The sequence below is a fragment of the Mangifera indica genome, chromosome 1 (assembly GCF_011075055.1).
Source record: "Mangifera indica cultivar Alphonso chromosome 1, CATAS_Mindica_2.1, whole genome shotgun sequence".
NCBI classification, from domain to species: domain Eukaryota; kingdom Viridiplantae; phylum Streptophyta; class Magnoliopsida; order Sapindales; family Anacardiaceae; genus Mangifera; species Mangifera indica.
The window spans coordinates 21779947-21795529 of NC_058137.1; the positions used below are offsets into that span (position 1 = coordinate 21779947).

At 29.4% G+C, this 15583-nt stretch overlaps 2 protein-coding genes across 2 annotated transcripts; one reads left to right on the top strand and one right to left on the bottom strand.

Annotated features, from left to right (window-relative positions):
* The first annotated feature begins 1926 nt into the window (after positions 1-1926).
* On the top strand, positions 1927-3063 carry LOC123229950 (uncharacterized protein At5g39865-like). The gene has a single exon (XM_044656010.1). The coding sequence runs from the start codon at positions 2288-2290 to the stop codon at positions 3017-3019; it is 732 nt and encodes a 243-aa protein (XP_044511945.1). The 5' UTR covers positions 1927-2287; the 3' UTR covers positions 3020-3063.
* Positions 3064-10315: 7252 nt separating this feature from the next.
* LOC123228503 lies at positions 10316-14131 on the bottom strand. The gene is made up of 4 exons (XM_044653917.1): positions 13384-14131; positions 12773-12928; positions 11993-12682; positions 10316-11644 (listed from the first exon to the last, which is right to left on the bottom strand). The coding sequence occupies exons 1-4, from the start codon at positions 13738-13740 to the stop codon at positions 10538-10540; spliced, it is 2310 nt and encodes a 769-aa protein (XP_044509852.1). The 5' UTR covers positions 13741-14131; the 3' UTR covers positions 10316-10537.
* Positions 14132-15583: the final 1452 nt, after the last annotated feature.

The following is a 15583-nucleotide window of genomic DNA, read 5'->3' on the forward strand; positions in this document are numbered from 1 at the left end:
TTAGTTTATGCAAATAAAAAATTATTGATAAAATTATGTATCTAATTTTTATGTATAAATAACGATACATTATTATATAAATAAATATAAATAACGATAAATTTTAATTATCTAATTACATAATAATACATTGTTATTTATATATAAAATTATATATATAATATTGCTAAAAAATTATTAATATAATTCATAAAATTTTGTACTAATTTTTTATTTAATTATTTTTAACTGACACTTTTATATTTTATTTTCATTTCTTTTAACTCTCTAAAATTTGATCTCTGGGTCTGTTACTGTCTATTTGATTTCTTATAATTTTTTTTGTGCTTATTTATATTTTCTTAATCATTAATATGATGCGTGATTGTTATATGAATATTAAATACTTTGATAATATTGAAGCTCGTTTTTGAGTAATACACTATTTATATTTACACTCAATCATATAATAATATTATATAATCACATTAGTCACATGATAATTATAATTTAATTTTTTGGAATGTAAATATTATTTAATTTATTGATATGGGATCTTCAATTAGGCAAGAAAAAGATTTGAATTTAAAAAAAAAAATTATAATCTTCTAGTAGTGTTTAAAATTGGAGTGTGTATGTGTTGGAATTAATTTTTTTTATTTTTTTCCAGAGAAATTGTTTTGTTAATATTTATATTAAAATTGTGCTGCATTCCTTTTGATTAAAAAATAAAGGGCAATACTATTAGTACTTGTTTTAAGTATATAAATAAGTATATATATTATATGTTATCACATAATTAAATTTTATTTTATTTTTAATTTAAAATTATTTAATTATATAATTATATATATTAAATATATATTTATTTATATATTTAAAATGGACACAATGTAGTTTGATAAAAGAATAAGATACAGAAATTTAAAATTTGTTTTTGGGAGAGTTAGTGGTTGGCAACTGCTGCCCTGCAACTTTTAAAATACATTGAGGACTGTTTCAGACGAATTTAGAAACCTAGTTAAATTGGATTCTATTATTAGTGATTACAAGTCAAAGCTCAAAAAGCTAGTTTGGTCACTTATGTTGGCACCTAACTAAAAAGGAATCCAATCCAAAGAGAGGAAAGAGCAAATTAGTTGCCACTCAATTATTACCCCATTAATCAATAAAACTTTCTCCCTCTCTCTCTCTCTATATATATACATATAATTTATGTATATCAATAATATATTATCGTATGATTGAATAATATTGAATTAAAAATAAAATAATATTTAATCACATAATAATATATCATATATATACTTAAATTATATACTAAAAATATATATATTACTCTTATTTAAAATCAAACATTTATGATACAAATATCGTGTAACATTTTTGCGGCAGAATGCTTTTGAAGTTCAAAATATACACACCTAAAAGCTAATACAATCATTTAATTTTACAGTAATGTTACAAACACAAAAAAATTCAGTACTAAAATTTGTACCAATAGACATGAAAACTGATGGGGTAAATCCGACTCCTCTTCGACATCACAATTCAAATTGCTCCATCAGCTCCTATGTCTATACTGATTTCAATACCAAATTTTGGATGTATATAACATTTTTTTGTTTTTTTACTCTAAGTTATATATTGCAAATCTTATGTGGGTTTCTTAATAATATTCTTATAACAACGTTTAATAACATGATAATACGTTAGTCATATGATTATCAAATTAATTAAAATTAGTTTTTTTTAATTTCTGTTTAAATAATTAAAAATCTCCTCATATTATTCTCCATACTTTAAAATTAGATGCATCAAGACCGTAACTTTGTAATCAATTTCTTAAAATATAAATACCCATTAAATTTTATCAAGTGTCTTTAAGTTCAGTACTGGTGGTGACCACTCCAAAAGGGTAAGGCAATTTTTCCGACTTTAAAGTAGTATGAATAGGGAAACTATCTTTCTCTGCACCACAAACCATCATGATTGGCCTTCTTGGTAATTTTCTCGGTTAAATTTTCCCGGAAAATGACACACAAACCCCTTGAAAACTTTTCCCTCACCTTTTCTTTTTCTAGTTTTTGTAATGTGGGGAAGATGTTTCTGTCATGATGAGGCACCACAGTGTTTTTTTCTTGGACTTCTGAGAGGATAATAGAGAAGGGTGGTCTCCACTCTGCTAGCGTTTTGCATTCTTTCAAAAGCACCCCACCAATCTCAGCTTTTCAGTTTTCCACTTACTTCTTCAACCCTCTTCTGAATTCTTATCTCACTTTCCATCAAAATCCTGAAAACCAGAAAAATGAAAGGAGTGAAGGGCAGATTCCTGAAGAAACTGAAGTTTGTTTCTTCAATCAATTCTTTCAAACAATCCGGCCAGGCCTTTCACAAAAGCCCCTCACAAAAATTTCCCAATCAGAAAAATCTCTCCCCGGAAATTCACAAAGAAGAATTAGATGAGGAAACTCCACTGAAACTCCATGATATTCCTGACAAAGAAAACTTTAAACCCGCCTCAGAAATCATCGAAACTGAACTGATATCTCTCTCCAATTTCGAAAAAAACTGTCCTCCAGGAGGAGAAGACTCTGTAATTTTTTACACAACAAGCCTGAGAGGAATCAGAAAGACATTCGAAAATTGCAACACCGTCAGGTTTTTGTTAGAGAGCCTCAGGATTCAATTCCAGGAGCGCGACGTCTCACTGCACATGGAGTTCCGGGATGAACTGTGGAGATTGCTGAGAGGAAGAGCGATTCCTCCGAAACTTTTCGTTAAGGGGAGGTTTATCGGAGGAGCTGATGAAGTTGTGACACTGCACGAACAAGGAAAGCTGAAGAAACTCCTCGAAGGAATTAAAGTTTTGAGCCTGAATAGCAGCCCCTGCAACGGCTGCGGAAACATTAGATTTGTGGTTTGTTTGAACTGCAATGGCAGCTGCAAGGTTTTCAGAGATGGAGACTCCGAAGAATTATTCATTAGATGCTCAGAATGTAATGAAAATGGATTGATTAAGTGCCCCATTTGTTGTTGAAAAATTAATCGAGCTTAATGCAATGTTATGAAAATTGTAAATTAGATCATGTTTTGTCTTGTTTTTTTTTTTTTTTCCCTTGAGGAAGGATTAATAATAAGAAGAATAAACTTCAATGCATGCATGGTTCAATTAAATTACTTTGAAAGTTCAATTTGATAGATAATTAGTGGTGTCTTGGCACTGTAACAGAATTTTATTTTATATGTTTATCTCTTCTCCTTGTTGTTTTCCATGTCGAAGGATTTTGAGTTTCTGTACAATTCAGTGGCAAGAGGATATGCATTTTTTGTCACATTTACTTGTCCAGATTGAAAACTACAAAATCTATTATATCATGGAAAAAGGTTATTTTTTGGGTCCTTTCTATTTGACTTGAAATAATTGCTTTACAATTATAGTAAGAGTAGTAATATGCGCACAACTTCTGTACATAATTTTGTATACAAATAATAGCATATTATCATGTGATTAGATAGTTAAAAATTAAATATAAAATAATACTTAATCATATAGTAACACATCATAATTTATATATATAATTTTATTGTTATAATAATTCAGTTAATGAGATTGTATCGATATATGTATAACAATACATATTAGTCTCTGGAAATAGTTTATGGTATCGGAGTGAAGGCATTTAATTGTTCAACAAAATATGTGATATATATCGCAAGACAAAGTATGTAACGGGAGTAAAAATAAACAAATGCATCACTTAATTTTAAGTTATTATCTCAATTTGTACACATAAATTTGTAAAATTTTTTATACACTAAATTTTATTTTTTAATTTATGTGTGGAGTGGGTTAGGGTAGATTCAAGTCTATTCGAGCCTACAATATCATATATTTATAGGCTTGTGGTCTAATCTATGATTAGTGGTATAAAAATCTCTGTCGTATATTTATTGGCTTGTGGCGACATTAATGTGGTAAGTGAAAGTTGTTTGTTAGGGTGAACTGAAAAAAGGAAAGAAGGTTGGTTAAACATTCACTCAATCCACCAAATTGTCGCAAGCATGTAATTCTTTGAAATTTGATGGGAAGATAGATAAAAGAATAATGAAATATCAAATTCTTGATTTATCTGATTTAATAGTTATAAAATCGATTATTAAATTAAGAGTTTGACCTATTTGATATAGTTGATTTTATTATAAATAAACAGTCTAGTTTGAACGGAATTCCATCTTAAAAAAAAAAAAATTAAGTTGTTGAGGAATAAAAAAGGACTATTGAAAAGTGGTTTAATTTTTGGGGGCATCATTGTCAAGATAAGCTTGGAATAATTAGTAGGGAAGAGCATTGCACATGGCTCATTCCTTTGAAAAAGTCACTGGTTGGTTGGTATCAAAAGTTGATGAAAAATAAATAATTCAAAAATTAAAAATTAAAAAGGTGATGTGACCTTATGATTATGCTCCTTCATCAAGAGCCATGATTTTTATTTCTCTCTCTCTCTCTCTCTCTCTATGCAAGTAATAATGTTTTGTTACAATTTATATCTATTTCATTTGGAACTTCATTAAACATTTAATTTCAAATCATAAAAATAATTATAACTTAACATCAAATCCTCCTAAGCCCTCTCTTCACAATGATACATCTTTCTTACAAGTAAAATTATCTATATGATTTTAGTATTTGAAGAATAAATCAAGAGTAATGTTTTTTTATAAAGTTTGGCTTCCAACTGACAAGAGAACCGGTTATCTTACTAATTCATGGTTTGATTGGTTCAATTAGCTAACGAATTGATTCAACCATTGTCAGATTAGTATATATTTATTAAATTATATCAAATATTTATCACATTTTTTAAATATAAAACATATGAAATATATAAAATATAATTTCAAACATATTAATTAAATAATTGACACTCCATTACATAGATTAAAAAAAAAATTATTACAAATTATCGGTTTTAAATAGTTTTTCTAGTTCAACGGATTTACTAAGTTTAATTGAATTTTAAATAAGTTAATATTTATATGTAGACCAGACTGGATTATAGATTAGTTAATGGTTTAATCGATCTGATTTTAAAAATATTGTTTATATATTAAACCATATTAACTTCAAAAAAAACAATTTTTATTTTTATTTATGTGGGCAAAGAACTCATGTTAGTCCTTTGGCATAAGACAGAAAATGGAAGCTAAAACTTTATTATAAAACAGTAAAAGCCATGTTGGGACAAAATCAAAATGCAGCAAGAAATTTTCTGCCAAGAAGCTTCTTCTATATCCCTAGTTTTATATATTTACCAACCTATAGGGACCATAATTAAGCATATGACCGCAATCTAAGGGTCCATGAAAGACAGACAAAAAATTTTATATTTTTAATAGTTATTAAAATAATATTATATATATAATTAATAATATATCATCATATAATTTAATATTTTAAAATTAATAATAAAATAACATTTATAATATAGTGATATGTTATTGATTGTGTATATAATTTTATTACTGATTATTATTGTCCATTTGAGAATATTTAATCAATCAGATAGATCGCTTACTTTCAAATATTATATTCAATATTTGTAAAATCAATAAAACTATGTGTATATGCTTTTAAATATATAAATGAAATATTATTATATGATTATATAATTTTAAATTAATAATAAAATATCGTATAATTATATATATATATATATATATATATATATATATATATATATATATATATATATATATATATATATTAAAAAATGTATATAAATAGCATTGTTGGTGTAAAAATGATATGATTTTTGTTTAGAATCATGCATGACTGAAAAAGAAATAAGAGAGAAAATAATAATATGATTCAATGGAAAAAAGAAAAGCACTAGAAAGTAAATAAGTTATGCAAATCAATTAGGGCAAGATTTTAGGAGAGAAAAAGTGAAGGAGGTTTTCATTTTTCAGTTTTCTGTCACAGTTTTTGTCATCTTCTTAATACAAATTCTTTTCAATAAAAATTAAGGCAAGAATTGAAATCATTTCCAACCAGGGATCTTGGTTCAACTTCGACTCAATTATATTTAGATAAAGTTTATGTTTGTTGAGTTGAGAAGTTCATGGCTTGAGCTTGCGCTAGTAATAGAAATTGTTGACTCAATTTAGCTAAAAAAATTTTAGTTAAATTCTATAACCCTTGAAAATTTAATCTTATTTTCTCCCCTACAAATTTAAAAGTTAACATTTTATCCCCTAAGTCAAGTTTAAAAAAATCACATTTCACCCCCTAGGATTTAGTTTCAAAATCCATTCACTTTCTCCAACGTCATCGCCGGCCGTCTCTCCCTCTCGACAATTCCCCTTCTTTCGACGGCCCGCTTTAACTCAACTCTAACTCATCCGACGTCGAGAGATATTGTTTGAGAAGAGAAATTGTCTTCCCAGATGAAGATGACTCATCTTCCCAGAGAAAGACGAGTTGTCTCGTCTTCGTCTGACAAGACGATTTCTCTTCTCAAACGACGTCTCTCGAAGCCGGATAGGTTAGGGTGGAGTTAAGGAGGGCCTTCGAAGGAAAGGAAACCGTCAGGAGGGAGAGACGGCCAAAGAAAGTGAACCGATTTTGAAAGGGGGCAATGTGATTTTTTTAAACTTGGTTTAGGGGAGAAAAGTTAGTTTTTTAAATTTAGGAGGGGGGGAATAAAATTATATTTAAATTTATTTTTAATATTAAATATAAAATAACGATTTTACCCTTAAAATTAATAGATTTAAACGGTCATGGATAGACAAATGAGATTTTCAAAATTTACGAGGAGAACTTTGAGAATTCGCATAGTTTGGGTGGGAAATAGTCCTTTGGCCTTAATTATATATAAATTTGAGAAAAGTGATTAACGAAGTACATAAAACGGTTGAAATAGTAAAACCAACCCAAATCATTCAAAATTTGCTATTTAATTTAGTTTAGGTTAAAAAATGATTTAGTTTGGATTAAAAAAATTTTAAAAACAGTTCATATTTGCTGTAATCTCTTACTTTTAACTCAAAACAAAAATGAGATCTTAATTATTATTCGACAGAATAAATGCATTACATAGAATTTACATATAATATAAAGTTCTTTAGTAATAATAATATGCATCGTCATAAATGAATGGTTCTATGTTATAGAAAAAGTCGATTTAATTTAATAAGTTTGAAGTATAAAATAGTTTAATTTGATTTGAAAATTCATCAAACTGTTTTTCCAATATGTTTTCACAATTTTCTAAAATTAAAGCATATAAACCCTTAAAAGTAAATTTATAGCCGATCTTCACCCGGTTATTTTAAATTTAATATTCATTTTAACACATCTAACCTTAATTTAATTATAAAAGCCAAAGTTATAATTTCCAAATAAACTCATACTAAATTAATTTCGAATATTAAATCTTGCATAAACTTTAATCCTAAATTTTTATAATGATTACAATACTTTATTTTTTTAAAATGAAAATATAATATTAAAACTATGGGAAACATTATAGGGTGAATTTGAATTGAAGAAGAGAAATTAAGTTGAAATTAGAAAATTGAAGGAATAAAAGGGGTAAAGAAAAAATCTAAGTTACATTTTGAAAAAAAAAAAATTGTGAACCAAATTACCTAATTAAATTTGAAATATGAAAAATAAACCTAACGAAGCTTAGAAGGTTATTTTCGGTATTTAATGAAAGTGTAAAAGAATTTTCACTTAACAGTGAGGGTAAATAATAATTAGATGAGAGCTAAAAGTTACTTCTCAGAATCTGTTCTTTTATGGATTGTGGGCTGAGGACTCCATTGAGCCCATTTGAAAATTTTAAAAAAAAAAAATTTCTACTTCCTGCGTGATAATGTTTAGAGAGGAAATTAGCTTTTCTTACCAAGTAAAGGATAATTAATTAAATTACTTAAACTTAGGAGGTTTATATGATTTTACAAATAAAGGATTATATAATATTTGATGTTTATAGTTAAATGATATTTAATATGTAGAATTTCCTATGATATTCTTATACATTGCCCTTACATGATTGCTCAAAATGTTTGAAGTAGTTTTTTCGGTTGTTTGTGGAGCTCGAGAACGTTGTTATATGTACTTGTAATGAGTATTTGTTTTGGAACTAATGATGATGTATTATTATGTGATTTAGTATTATTTTATTTTTAATTCAAAATAGTCTAATTACATAGTTATATATTATCATTCGTACTTATTATAATAAATACACATCGTTTTAATGTTACTGAGGGTAGTGGATTTTAACGAATGATAATATGATGACCTATGCTGGCAAGAAACAGATTATGATGATTATTAAACCAGGTATAACATACCAAAATTTAGTGGAGGCATTGAGCCCCCATTTGAGGATAAACATAAGGCAGAATTATATCCACGTTACAATGAAAATTGAAAACTCTATTGGATTGTCATACAAAATTCAAGATGATCATGACATTCAAAGCATTATAGAGTTAACTATGAAATGACACAAATAATACTTCGCTATATGACAGTTAGTTGTAAAGAAAGAAGGACAAAATTTCAAGAAAATAGGTTATGAAGAACAACACACTATTATACCTTCTACTACATTGAAAGAGGATCTATATTATTCGTCATTTTTTATTAATCTAGAAGTTTTACAATGTAACACCTCTTTTAGAAGTATCGGCCTCCAGAAGGAAGCATGACCTACCTTGACTATTTGAGTATACATTAACTTAAAACTTTAATCATATGCATATATCGTATTATAAATTTTCAAAAATACCCTTGTTAATAAAACCATTGCGGAAACATTCAAAAGATGTATAATAAATTCATACATAATTCCAATAACACGTAACAAAGCAAACAATGTGTGGCATATCCAATATGTTTCACACATTGACACATCTCACGAGCAACAACTAAAGTCATCATGCCATTTGCCAACATGAGAAGGCGGTTTGGAATCACATTATATTGTATGCACACAATAGGCCATGGTTTACAAAATACAACATTGCAAGCTTAATGGAGTCTTTACTATCCCTCCATGCATTTGTCTCAAAAGTCATTTGTAAATCCCTATAACTCACATAATTACATCCCAAAAAGTACATTATCTTGAGATAGATCACCTTTAATACTGACACATATGGTTGTATATTGTTTTTGTGACTAAACCGCAACCTTATCACCAAGGCGAACTCTAACAAGTTAAAACATATATCAACTTCATTCAACCTAAACCAAAACTTTGAAGTTAGGTCCCTATGATTTATTTACATAAGAGAATATAATAGATGAAAACCATACTGAATCTATACACCTTAGGATGTGGAAATGCTTCAAAATAGGTATTGCGAAAAATTTTAATTTGATTGTTAATAAATATCTTTATAACTCTGACTAATTGATTGTACCTTAAAATGGTGTAACAATTGAAATCTCTAAACTCTAGCTCAAATCTCATAATATAGATAGCATTCTTTTAAGCGTTATTTTATTATTAATTTAAAATTACTCAATCACATGATAATACATATTAAATATATACTCATTTATACATTCAAAGTAGGTATGTATAATTTTATTATTATTTAATCTAACTGTGGGTAAATGGAAAGTTATTATTTTATATATATAATGCTACTAGTTTTTCCGTCATTGTATTATGGCATCGATAACTATAAGAATAATATTTTATATATATATATATATATATATATATATATATATATATATATAGTTTTATTATAACTATAAACCAGTGTCTTAAATTAAGTAAAAAACTTAACCCATTTCTAAAATTCTGATGACATTATCAAACGAATAGAATTGCTGCTAGATAACATTTTTAAACCTTGAAAGAAACCTTTTTCCCAGGAAACTTTTAACCGAATAGGAAGAGGATATCCTGAACTTGCACTTCTGGTATCATAAGAAGTCCAATGTGAAAATTTTGATACATATAATTTATACGAGTGGTTACAGAAGTTAGAGAATAAAATGATTCAAATGGGAAACTTTAGAATGAGATTTTGTGAAGCTTTTTAGCCATGTGAAAAGTTGCCTTTACAGCTTTTTATACAGCGTTTGAGGAAAGAGAAGGAAAGGAATACCTTTTTTTTGGGTAAGTAGAAGGAAAGGAATATTTTGTTTCTGCTTTGAATAGTTTTCGTAATCGAGCACCCAAAGAGTTTCCAACTAGATTCTTTTCTCATATGAACTTTTTCAACAAAAACAAAGAGCAAAGCTTCAGAAATGAGGACAAATGGACAATAATAGTTTTTTGCAACAATTCAACACAGCTTTCAGAGAAAATAAAAACAACCCTCTTTTACTCTCTGTTAACACATTCACATCATAAGATAATATCCCTATGGTTAAAAGATAAAAAAGAAAAAGCAAACGCTCAAACAGGTTCTTCTTTGTTAAACCCCATTCACATAATAAGATACCAGGTAAATAAATGGAAATAAAAGAAAGAAAGAAGTCAGACTAATCACACTTCCTACAATTTACATTGAGTCTCTAGTCAGCCGTGACTGTTACTGGAACTCCAACTGATTCTGCTGAAGCTCTGATCTGTTCTGATGCAGGAGTTACTGGTGGGGATTGCAGTAAATGGGTGTAGTGGAATTCAATCTGAAGCCGGTGATGAAGAGGTGTTGATGCCATTAGACCTTTCTTGATATCTGCCTGCAATTCCCGTATTGGAATTGCAGCCAAGAAGCTCTTTATGTACTCCTTGCAAGCCTCCTTACCATGGCACACGACCTCCTCTACTGTTTCCCCATTCTTGGTTAGCAGTTCACCAGAAACAGAACCCTCCTCCTTTACATTGACTGGCTGAACCGGCTGGTTTTTTGGCTCTGATGTTGATGCAACAATCTGCTTATCACCAGCTGGTTTTTCATCAGTTGATTGAGCAACATTTGGTAGTTTGTAAATCACACTATTGCGGTCAAATTTCAAAATGTAAGCCTGATTGCATCCCTCATAAAGCCTCTCCCCTAAGCTATCAATTATGTAGTAAGCTTCTGATTCAATCTTGAGTACAAAAAAGTGATCATTCCAGCTAACAATATAAACCTGAGGTTCACTGTTGCTTGAACTTTCTGATCCTGCACGGCTAATCTCATCCCAAATGTTGTCAAATGACATGGCACCATGCAAAAAGTCAAATCTTCCCTCGTCCATTCCCTCTGGATGAAAAAACCCAATGAATGACTTTCCTGATATTACACCAAGAGGGCGTATTTTCGCCTGGAGGACTGTTTCAAGATCAAAGTGCTTGTCAGGAAACCTCTCCCTATAGTTTTCATTCTCACAAAGGTTCCTCCACTCCAATGAACCATCTCTGATTAGACTATCAAATTGGGACTTGATAGGCATAAGACCATGGTTGTTCTGGAACCAATCAGCTATTACAGCAACAAGGGCTGTACAAGCACTCTCACCAGCTGCTCGCTCACTCCGCTGGTCAATGGAAGCAAAGAAGATCTCACTTTGAAGCTTTAATTGACCATCACGGCTTATTACTTCTTTGTGGTCCCAACTTCCTACCGCAAAATTGTCATCCCCAAATTCAGAAACTGAAGATCGATTTACAGATAAATCATCATCCGTTTTAAGCATCTGCCAAAATAATTGCAACTGTCAGTACACATAAAGTAAATTATTGGTCTGTAATAAACTGTAGAAGGACATAAAATGATAGGATGCTGCACATCTCCGAAACAGTACATGTTTTATATCCTAACAATGTCCATTCAAAGGCTTGAAGTATAAACTTTTATTTAGAAAAAGGGTCATAGAGCTTGCAAGAAAAATCAGGTCTAATAATCCAGAAATCACTATCATTGTTCAAGCTAATTGAAGCAATTTTCAGTTTCATTTCTTTTTCTTTTCGACTTGATAGAAAAAATATTCCACAAAAACAAGATCATAAACTATGAAAAGAGAAAATTCAAGAATTAATCTCACCCCATGAGAAAGAGATTCATCAGAGCTAAGCTGGCGACGATCAAAATCAATGTCATCCCCACCTTCTTCTCCATTCCCCTTCTTTAACAAGGGCTCCCCTTTGGCTTTGGGAGATCTGAAGCTTAGCTTTCTTTTCCTCCAAGACAGTAGGCTGCGCTTAGAACTTTGCAACAGAGATGGCTCAGAGACTGATGCTATTGGCTCTTCGGGATACAAGCAACCCACATCGGACTTGCGATTGCTATAATAAACCCAGTCCTCATCTTCACCATTTATCCTCATACTGGAGTAATATGATCCTCCAGCACAATTTGCATAAGCCAGTGTGCCATAACTAAACGACTTCCTAACACTGTTTTCCTCCTTGCCCTCATCTGATTCGCCTTCCTCAAAATCTTCAAGTGAGTCAGAATCAAAAGGGTAGTTATATTCAACATCTTCGCTCTGAACAGAGAACCTGCCCTCACTACCCTCTTCCTCCCGACAGGCCTTTTTTGCTCTCCTTGTAGACACATACTCAGTAAAAATCTTAACTTTTCTTAAACCAGCTTTAATTGCAGAAAGCTCATCCTTCTCAGTTGCAGTGTTTTCTTCTGACTGGGGAAGTGGTGATGCAACAGGCACTATTGCTGTCAGCACTGGGTCAGTGATCTCCTGAGTTGTTCTCAGCTCCAGCAAGCTCAGAGATATCTGCAGGGTCAGAAAAAACTCAAGTTCAACAAAACACAGTGCAACCACCATTTCATTTTCGCACGAGAAAGCAAACTATAAGGAACATACACAGAGTGAGGGACGTGACTCAGCAGCACCATTAGAGAGTCTAAGAGGCAAGTTCAACTCAATCTCCTTTTCTTCAGCTTTAGCTGCAAAGTCGGCAAGGTTCAGCACAGCAGTTGCAACAAAGGGAACCTTGTTTTTAGGCCCCTGGTTCAAGCCCTGGATTAACACAGATTCTTATCAACTCCCCTCGAATATTAGCAAGAAATTCTTACAATCAACAAACACACACTATTGCTATAACAAATATGAAGTTTGAACAGTCAAAAGATCAAATCTCCGAATATTCAGGAATCGCAACAATTGAAAAAATTTAATGAAATTCCAGAATGGTAAATTCTCCAAAAGAAACCATTACTGCAAATCTTTACCAAGTTAATTGCAGAAATAGTACTTACCAAATTCAATCTGAAATCAGAACCCATATCAAGTCTATAAACTGATATCTGAAATCTTCACTGAAATTTAAACCCAGAAATTTTCATTTTAAAAAATTCCAAATTATTCAGAAACAAATATACATAAATCAAGAAATCGCCAAAGACCCATCGAGGATCATAGATGATTAAAAATAAATAAAACTTAAAAAAGGAAAAAAAAAAAAAAAGACTCACATTGTAGACTGTGAAACCGATCTCCCAAGGATGAAAGACGTTTTCTTTATAAGCAGAGAAAGTACAAAGAGACTGAAACTCTTCGTCCCACAGAACGACATCGTTTCGGCTTTCGTCTTCGTTTTGATTCAATTGAGCTTCTCTGGTGAAGTTCCTCTTGACCCTTCTTCTCAAAGTACTCAAGGCAACTTTAGGACCCTTCCAACGAATCTCAACTGCTAGTCTTTCTTCCTCCTTCTTCTCTGCACCCACCCGCACCAGATCCCACCCCTCCATCCTCCGTACCACCAGTTTCACCTCGTATTTCTTCGTCACAAGAGGCGGCCACGGTCGCCACCTCATCATCTTCACCACCATTCTTCAGACAAAACTGAAAAAAAAAAAAGAACAACCCCAAAATCCTCAATCCTTAAAAGGAAAAAAGAAAGCTTGTTTCGAAAATCACACAATGTTTTTCATTCTTTCCATAACTCAACCACCCAAAACAAACCCAAAAACGAGAAATCCTTAAAAGCTCCGAATTCTTGCAAAACGTGAAGAGAAAACAAATGGGCTGTGGAAAAACTCTTCTGGCAAGAAAAATTAGTGGGTTATAGAAGAAGATTGAGGGGTTATTATAAACAATTTCAGAAGGAAAAAAGGCTGTGAAATGAACAAGAGAAGAGAAAAAAGAATATGACGTTAAGTTTGGAGAGAGAAGTTACAGGACGAAGAAGGAGAGAAAGAGAGAGAGAGCGAGTGAACTGTGATTGTTGCACGTTGGCAGGGTAAAAGAGATGGGTGAATTTATTGACCCAGACTCTTAGAATATGGTAATTCAATCAAAATATATCTTTTGAAATTTGGGAAAAATAAAATAAAAACAAAATATAATAAATACTTAAGATTTATGTAATCAACTTACCATTTACACATAGATTTAGAATGATAACGGTGATATTTTATATTTCTTATATCAGCCAAACTATGTGCGCCATTTATGTATATAATTTTATATAAAAATAATTATATATTTATATATAATTAAATATTATTTTATTTTTAATTTAAATTATTTAATTATACAATAATATATTATTATTTATATATATATATATATTATACACATAGTTTTATTCCTCTTATATAAATTATGATTCGTTATGTATAAAGTAATATTATGTGTATATACTTTTGATATATAATTTAAGTACATATTATCATATAATTGAATATTATATTTATATTTAATTCAAAATTATCCGATCATATAATAACACATCATTTATATATTTAAATTACATATTAAAAATGTATTTATATAGTTTTAAAAATCAGATCATACTGACTAGTGTGAGCTGTTGAACTATTAACTACTACACAAATTGGTTTCAATTCATTTGAAAATCAGGTTTTAACTAGTTTAACATAAAAAATATTTTTTTCATAAATTGATTACGAAAACTTAAACTCAAGTCTTTGTTTTTATCCTATATATATATATATATATATATATATATATATATATATATATATATATAATATATATATATATATATATATATTATTATATAATAAAATATTATTTTATTATTAATTTAAAATTATTTAATTATATTATGATATATTTATTATATATGCATAGTTTATTGATATAATAAAGCTGAAAATATATTACTGAAAAAATTGGAATTATTGAGGAAAATTATCTGTAGAATACAAACAATAAAGAGATAGTTGACTTGACTTCCATTTTTTATTCAATTTTTGTTTCATGCAAGCACTTTTCCTTTTTTCTGTCTTTTACTTTTTCTAAATTACATTTGAAAAAATGATAATTATCCATATTTAAGTGAATATTTAATTTTATTAATGATTTTGTTTTTCACTTGCTTATGTTGTATTTATTGAATATACCCAATTGGTTAATTTTATATATATTTCAATTTTTCTAATAAAGATAAATTAAATTAGTAAAATTCATAAAAAAAAACATTACTAAATATATTTTTAAATTATTTTCCCATTGAAATAAATAATTTTTAAGTGGGTAATCCCTAAATTTAAGTTTTAATGACCAAACATTTGTTAGGTAAGAATAATTGAATCAGATAACTTTCTTATGTTTGTGTCTTACTATATAAAGAAATTATTTCTGGTATCAAATAATAATATGTTTTTTTTTTCTATTTTAAGATTTGTTTCGATTATGTCATATTCA

What these genes read in the sequence shown, in the direction of transcription:
- LOC123229950 (XM_044656010.1), top strand. Translation starts at nt 2,288, where the DNA reads ATGAAAGGAGTGAAGGGCAGATTCCTGAAGAAACTGAAGTTTGTTTCT.
- LOC123228503 (XM_044653917.1), bottom strand. Translation starts at nt 13,740, where the DNA reads ATGGTGGTGAAGATGATGAGGTGGCGACCGTGGCCGCCTCTTGTGACG. An exon ending in AGTCACGTCCCTCACTCTGT is followed by an intron (nt 12,683 to 12,772) that starts GTATGTTCCTTA and finishes CTGACCCTGCAG; the next exon opens with ATATCTCTGAGCTTGCTGGA. An exon ending in ATGAATCTCTTTCTCATGGG is followed by an intron (nt 11,645 to 11,992) that starts GTGAGATTAATT and finishes TTATTTTGGCAG; the next exon opens with ATGCTTAAAACGGATGATGA.